Below are 8,164 nucleotides of genomic sequence, written 5' to 3'. Positions count from 1 at the left end.
TAGTCATGCTGCTGGGAGCTACCCATTATAGGACATCTGATGGTAGATTCCCTTTAATAAATTCTAGCTAGTTGGGAAAAAAAACTAAAATCATCCCTGAGGTATATGCTCATAATACATCTTGATTTCACATAAACTCTAAAAGGTCTACTATAGAGGTACATCAGGCCTTAGTATTCCTCCATATAATTCACATGAGGGTTGCGTTTTGTCAGATTCTGTGGAAATTAAAAAAATAAATAATTGTGCTCCTTCCACTCACTCTCCCAGCAATGAATTGCTCACAATGAGTGCAGTCTTTGGTCTAGTGTCAACCACTGCACCTCTACCTACCTTCAGGTGGCCCATTGACCACTAGCATCACAAGGATGGCATGGTTGAGATGCAGACCAATTTTAAATGATAGCCCAAAAAATCTTGTTCAATAATCATATGGATGGTGGGAATTAAAATGTAAGTAGAGGTGGACAGAATGGAGCTATCTGCCAGACATTTGCAGTCCATGGGGACTTGTGATACAGACCCCCTCCAAAGTCCCTTGCCTTCTGCGGTGGCAGAAAATTCCCACACACACAGGAATGACATAGATCTTTTCAGTGGTTCACCACTGCCCTGTGCCTCTTGCCAAGTTCAACAATGTAATTTCAAAAATATGTCTCTCCTAGATTAATTCCATTCATTTTTACGAGTACACTGGCCGAATTCTCCTCATGTACCCAGTGTATTTATGTTTCGTTTCAGTTCACGACAACCTTCCCCATTGTGAAACTCCCAGTGGAGTTTTGGTTTGTAAAGAAGAATGATCCAGAATATTTCTCTGTTCCCCTAAATTATAAAGCAAACACTGAAATAAGGGGCATTTTGTGGTTTGCCCCTGGTCAGCTTAAAAAATAGCAAACAAGTCAAATAAGGTACAGTAGCAATGTATCATGCAAAGTAGGACATCGTTTTAAAGGGGGTTTCTATAGCCTCATTGGATTGGACAATTGGATTTTAAAAATGTTGGGTTGTCATAAGAACCAGGATTATCAATAAAGCTTCATTACAGACACCGGTGATAACTGTTATAGCTAATCATTGTAGTTTAGGGCTAAAGTACAGTAAATTACCAAAATCCAGAGGGCCGTTTGTAACTAGGAGTCGTCTGTAAGTCGGGTGTTCTTAAGTAGGGGACCACCTGTACATTCTATGTGCTGTGTATTAAAGACATCATATTAGCTCTTATCTAGTCTCCACCTGTCTGTATTAATTACAATTGCTTGGAGCCCAAGGAATCAGCTGTGCATGGGGGGGCGGGGATGCTCCTAACTGTGACCGTGCATAATTGAAGTCATTTGCATTAGGCCAAAGAATGCCGATGTGTTGCTATTGGGTAAAGCACTGACAATGCGCTTCACCTGATCTCTGAGAGAGCAGGGCCTCAGCAATGCTCTCTCGCTTTCCTATCCTAACATGAGTATTATTGCAGGACCTAGAGTGATGTCAGAAGCACGTGACTGATCTCATGCTTCCTGCATCACTGCAAAGTACTTAAAGGACATCTACTACCAGGATCATAGATTGTAAACCAAGCACACTAACATACTGGTGTGCTCCCCCTCTCGCAGGTTCCAGTCTCCTTTAAAGGGGTTTGCCCATGAAGTTCTCAAATTCTAACCCCCTAGTGATGTTTTTCCAATAAAGATCATATTTAGCTGACAATGTGATTAGCTTATCAGGCTACAGGTTTATCTACACTTTCATTTAGCTTCTGAACATTCTACTAATATCTGATATATAGAAAAAGCAAGATGAGAGATGATGGATCCATGAAAAATAATATATATATATATATATATATATATATATATATATATATGTATATATATATATATATATATATATATATATATATTTACACGCTGCCAACTCATCTCTAACACACACAGTCAGCTTTGCTACATGTGTGAGCTTGTCTTTTAATGGAGGGGCAGAGATCACACTGCAGTGTGCAGACAGCAAAAGCTATTTGTAAAAAGAATGTGTCCTGCCCGACCAAAAAAATCTGAAGATTTACTGTCGGATCCCAGGGCAACCAAAATTGTATAGACCAGGGCTGATAGAGACAGGTTGGAATTATATCTGTGAAACGCTGTATTTTTGTTAATAACAGTGAATTAGAGAATGTGTTATTTTGTTATCCTGAGTATATTTAAGAATCTTGTCTTCGTGGGAATACCCCTTTACGCATCCTATACCCTTGGTTTTAAGAAAACTGGCAAAAATTATGCTAATGAACCTGAGGGGCTACAGGATCCATAGGTGGTAATGGAGCCTGGAGCCCCTCAAACTCATTTGCATAAATTTAAAAGCCTTTTTTGTAAAAACCCAGGGCATAAGAAGATAAAAAAGAGCAGATCATGTCAAGGGAGGCACACACCAGTATGTCAGTGGCCTTAGCTTACAATACTTGATCCAGGTCTTTAAACCCTTCCATGCTGCCAGGGGATGGGGCTAGAAACACTGGGACTGGGTATGAAGAAGAGCTGTTTGTAATTGTGGGTCAGTAAGTGAACGTATGTAGGAGACTTGGGTGCGAGTGAATTTAGCAAGAGATGTGTGCGAGTGAATGATTAATTTTTACTTCCACAAACACACATGTCTTCTACAACCAAACTTATGTAAGGTGCAAAGTGAGTGTGTGATGCACCAGTTTATAATTCGCAGTAGTAAATAGTGGAGACCCTTTAAAGGGGTTCTCCAGTCACATACAAGTTAGCCCATATACTAGCTACTCTCTTCATCTTATGATCGGGTACATCGGACCCCGTTCTCGTGATCCATGGGGATTCCCATCACCGAGACAACCACGGATAAGCAAATTATCCCCTATCCTGTCGATAGGGACGAACTTGTTTGTCAATGGAGAACCCTTTTAAAGCCCAAATGATACATCTACTGTATACATTTTATACAAGTGTATATTACAAATGCATCTCAATGTGAGAAAGCATGGCATGATCCGGACTTTGGAATGGTCATCAATCTACTGCTGTGTACATTTCCAAAACTTATAAAACCTTCTTACGGATCCAGGGACTTTTTGTTCAGTTCATTTCCAAGGGATTTTTTTTTTTTGCTAAGTCAATTGTTGAAATCAAGGGCGAGAATGAAGTGAGATGATATTTTAGTGGTTTGCTATGCACACATACAGTAGTAAAGTCAGGAGCTGTTGTAACCACAATATGTAGTTAGTATTTCATGACTCTGCACCACAATTATTCTGCTGTAAAACAGTCTTCTCATAAAAATGTTGATACTCAAAACCTTTTATATGTGAAATGACTCAGGTGGGTAAATAGAATTACTTATCACAGGTAAATTTACTACAGGACGCCACTGTGCCCGATACATGAGAAATATGATAATAAAATTGCTCATGAAATGTCAGGAAATCAGTCTTCAGAAAATATGCGGTGCACGATATTTACAGCCTGCACAAATAACGTAAAGGCAACTAGTCGCCATGAAAATCCAGCCTGATCTTCAGGTTAAATGTAACTAGTCTGATCTTCAGGGGCCTAACTAGGAGAGGCAGGATTCTGAAGCGCCCCCCTTCCCACTCCAAAAAATATACATATTTGTACACTCACACATTTAGACACTTATGCGCACACATATAGAGCATATACACACACATAAGGTAATAGTTCTCCATATGGAGAGGTTGCCAATTAAGGCTTCCTTATAGGCGTGTGGAGACTTAAAGCCATAGATGCTCCACTAGGGAATTCTGGGAAGTATGCAAATATTTTATGCAAATACATGCATTTAACACCTTGGAAAATGTATTTCCATACAGTATATATGGAAACCATATACATATACAGCATATATACATCAAATAGATGTTTTATACATATTATGCATATTATATACAGATGACGGGGCCACCTGTCACTGCAGGCCCCATAGCAGCTGCTATGGCTGCTACTGCTGTAGTTATGCTCCCAATGCTGATGATGTTTACATCAGATCTTAGGAAGAAATTTAGTAGAAACTGTATAACATTCATATGTAAAGCACAGGCTGATGAGTCTCGTGGGCGGTATAATACAGTGATTGACAGAGCTCGGCAGAGCGCCTCTGGCTCATTCATATATTTTTAAAAAGTTTATTTCTCTGAAACGGTGACCGGCTTAGACATACTTATAGAAGATTACTGCACCTCTGCACAGGATGGGGAGATGAGTATAAGCATCTACCATCTATTCTGATCATAATGTCCTTTAAGTCCAGTGGCTTTCAATCAAGGACAAAGAAGGACTGACCTAATAAACAGGCTATAACTGGCAAGACATTGGTTAATTTATCAAAAGGCCAGTTTCATTTTCATTAAAACCTTACTAATTGTCTAAATACATCCAAAATTCTGTGCTGACTAATTTCTTCATACATCTGCAACACCCCTGCCAATGTGTAGGCAAGGGAGTGCTTGTGAATAAGGCCCCCTATCTGTAGGATCTCTCTAGAGGAGTCTGATCAACTCACTTTTAGGGTAATACAGTCCTAGTAAGGCCATTAGTGGTAGATTCTGCCTGTACAGCAAGGGTTAACAGGGTATGTGTTTTGATTTACTGTCATCCAATTGCAGTCCAATCTGTAAACTGGAGTGTGATTGGAGAGTGACCCACCACATAACCAAGGTTTTACAAAACCCCTGGACAGGAAGGGGCAAGGCCTTTTGGAACCCAGCTCTCCCATAGAGCACACACTTCTCAGAGCACAGGCTCTTGCCACAGGCCTCTTAGGCCTCAGCTCTCATTAAAGAGCACAGACTGTCAGTGACCAGAGACCCAGGATAAAGCTGCAGCTTCCAGTACTGGACACAGCTACCTCCCAGCCTGCACCTACTACCAGGTTGATGAATCTACTCCTGAGGATCACTCTCCATGACCACTCCAGTAATCCGGACTTCTCCAACAATCCGGCATCTGTAACCAGATTGTTTGGCTCGTTGCCTGCGGTTGTTCGAATAAAGAACTGTGAGTTGTTTTGCACAACGTTGCCTCCATCTGTTTCCTGGATACAGCTGTATCACCACCACGGGCTTCCCATCCATTACCCAGGGACATATACTACAGACATTGAAGGGGTTGCCCTCAGGGAGATTCCAATACATCAGTCTCTCCCTCTAGATTTTCTTGCACACACCACCTGCTGTAGACCTGTCAGTCTGTAGGACAGCCCTCCGGTCCCCATAGCAAGCACCGTGACATCAGCGCGCCCCTAGGCCGCAACCGCCAGCCACTCCGGTATTCTGGGTCCCGACTGCCTCCAGGTCCCAAGAAAAGTCTAGACCCTGGTGGGGGATGTTGAACATCTATTCAGCAGTCAGAGCTGCTGAGTTTTCATGATTAATGAAACAGAAATTGATTTTATCAACATGGGGACTGAAAAAGAACTGGACCACACATCACTCAATGATCTACTTCCACTAGGCTACATTATATAACGAACTCAATTCGAATTCTGCAGTGATAATGGTGAAAAGGTGTCATTTTCAACTTTGGGCGATATTTTCCGTTATGGGGTTAAACGCAGTGAAAAAACGGTAATATATTTTGAAACATCTGACATTTTGGGATGTGTAAATACCTAACATGTTTATGATTTTTACTGTTTATTTATATTTATATGATAGATGACGTCAGGAGTAGCGGTGATCTAATCCAAGATGGCGGAGCCCATGCACAAGGATTTAAATGCCTCCGGTAGCTTTGCCGGGGGCCTTTTAAGGGTTAACACCTGCAATCGGTGCCAGCACCAACCGTGGGTGTTACCAGTTGGTGTTTGCTCCAATATGCATCAAACGCCCATCTTGTATGAAGAGGGCTCAGCCTGTGAGCCCTCGTCATACCCCCGCAGCCGGCATGTGACGTAGTACTATGTCACATGTTTGTAAGGGGTTAAAAAGATTTCCTAGAACTGCATCTTAATAGTTACTCTTTGGTACTCAACCTAGGTTATAGGCTGATCTACTTGACATGTAAGATTAAGATTAGTATAATTTTGTTTGCAGAAATAAATATGTGCTCAACGTTGTGCTCAACTTTCCAATAAATGGATAAAATCTACAATGTTTGTCATGTCTTAGTTCAATGCGGGTCAATGCGTTTTGAACTACACCCATATCGCATGGACATGTAATATTAGATACAAGACTCATAACCAAAAATGATTTACAGGATCTGCAAACAAATATGTCGCTTTTATTTAGTCAATTGTTGGGTTCCTTGACTGAATAACCATTATCATGGACATACGGTGCATGAATGAAAACTGTTGGTCAACCCTATAACTTCAGCAGGACTGGATGTAAAAAGCTCCAGGAAGATGGATTCCAACATGTCTGATCATTGAGTTGGCCAGAAATGATTATTGATCAACCAGACATTGATAGCCCATTGGAAGGATAGACCATCAATGGATATCCATGTTATAAAACAGATAAAGGTCTAAATTATGACACTAGTTGTCAGAAAAAACCAAGATCCACATTTTCATAAAATATTTTAATATTAAAAGTAATTGTACATGTGCTTTACAAACCAGTTGCATAAAATAGACCAGTTATATGAAAGCTTTGCGTCTTTTAAGGCTTCATCACAGTAATGTATCTGCTTTTACTGTTTCCCTCATAAAAATAGTGCAAATTGTAAAAATACATAATTAGAAAAGGTTAGTTCAGTCCAGGTCCCTGTAGATCTCTTGCAGGAGTGGTGGAGGTTCAGTACAGGTCGTTAGGAGTCTATTGCAGATGCCAAGGTTCACAAAATACTTGGACGAATTCTTGTAGATCACTGGCAAGTGTGACCGGACATTCAGAAGAAGTCCATGTAGATCTTTCTGAGATGTGTGAGGATTCCACAAACATCTTTTTAGTTGTGGGTGAATATATAGTGATAATGTAGGTAGCCTGTTGGGTATGCATCATTATCAACCCCTTGCAGTCTTGTGTGGAGACTTAGTACAAGTCCTTGAAAATCTCTTGCAGATGTATTTCGAAGATGGACAATTCCTTGTACTGTACATGTATTGTATATGTGATTAAAATTTCAGTATAGGTCCTTATAGATCTCTTGCAGGAGTGGATGGAGGCTCATTTCTGCCTCCGTTTTCCTTATAACTTGCAATAGCTGGACATGTTCTGTCACAACTTGTCTAAGGTCCGTCATCTTTTGGAGAAGTTTGGCAAAAAGCTGCGAAGAGTCTGGGTGGTTCATCTTGAGTTGCAGTTCAAGGGCTTGTAGCATAGTGTCCTGAATATCTTCTATTGGCTTCACATTCACTAACCCTGGCCGATCTAAAGAATGAGATGGACAGCGGTTAATATTGATATTCTTGGCCATAAAAAGTAATTATACCAGAATGTAAGAGCAATAAAAACTAATTGAAGATATACCGTATATACTCGAGTATAAGCCGAGGGTGGGAAATGCATTGGTCACAGACCCAGCCAAGTATATAGCCAGCCAGCCCCCTATAATATACAGCTTGCCCCCAGTAGTATACAGCCTGCCCCCAGTAGTATACAGCCACCCCAGCCTGCCCCCAGTAGTATACAGCCAGCCCTGACTGCCCCCAGTAGTATACAGCCACCCCAGCCTGCCCCCAGTAGTATACAGCCACCCCAGCCTGCCCCCAGTAGTATACAGCCACCCCAGCCTGCCCCCAGTAGTATACAGCCACCCCAGCCTGTCCCCCAGTAGTATACAGCCTGCCCCCCAGTAGTATACAGCCTGCCCCCCAGTAGTATACAGCATGCCCCCAGTAGTATACAGCACTGCCCCTAGTAATATACAGCGTGCCCCCAGTAGTATACAGTCAGCCCAGAATTTAAAAATAAACGTATTTCCGCACCGTCTTCTTTAACATCGTGTTGGGCGCCGCCATTGTTCTCTCCTGTGCGGCGCCTAGTATGACGCGCCGCTGCTAACATCATACTAGGCGCCGCACGGAAGAAGAACAGCCTGCCCCCCAGTAGTATACGCCCAACACAATGTTAAAGAAGACAGAAGACGGCGCGGAAGCAAGAAGAGGAGCCGGGAAGCCAGAAGAGGAGCCGCGATGACATCGGGGGAGCAGCGCTGCACATCGGGGCCACTGGAGGGTGAGTACATAA

The 8,164-nt window shown here is 41.9% G+C and overlaps 1 protein-coding gene across 1 annotated transcript in view; it reads right to left on the bottom strand.

The window, feature by feature from the left end:
- Nucleotides 1–6,539: 6,539 nt before the first annotated feature.
- Nucleotides 6,540–8,164, bottom strand: part of PPARG (peroxisome proliferator activated receptor gamma) — a 40,875-nt gene continuing 39,250 nt past the window's right edge. Inside the window, exon 7 of the mRNA XM_072127298.1 lies at nt 6,540–7,345. Within this exon, the coding sequence (XP_071983399.1) occupies nt 7,098–7,345 (248 nt within the window). The 3' untranslated portion in view covers nt 6,540–7,097. The remainder of the gene's footprint in view (nt 7,346–8,164) is intronic.

The sequence above is a fragment of the Engystomops pustulosus genome, chromosome 10 (genome assembly GCF_040894005.1).
Source record: "Engystomops pustulosus chromosome 10, aEngPut4.maternal, whole genome shotgun sequence".
In the NCBI taxonomy this organism is placed as follows: domain Eukaryota; kingdom Metazoa; phylum Chordata; class Amphibia; order Anura; family Leptodactylidae; genus Engystomops; species Engystomops pustulosus.
This window is presented reverse-complemented; position numbering and strand designations above follow the sequence as displayed.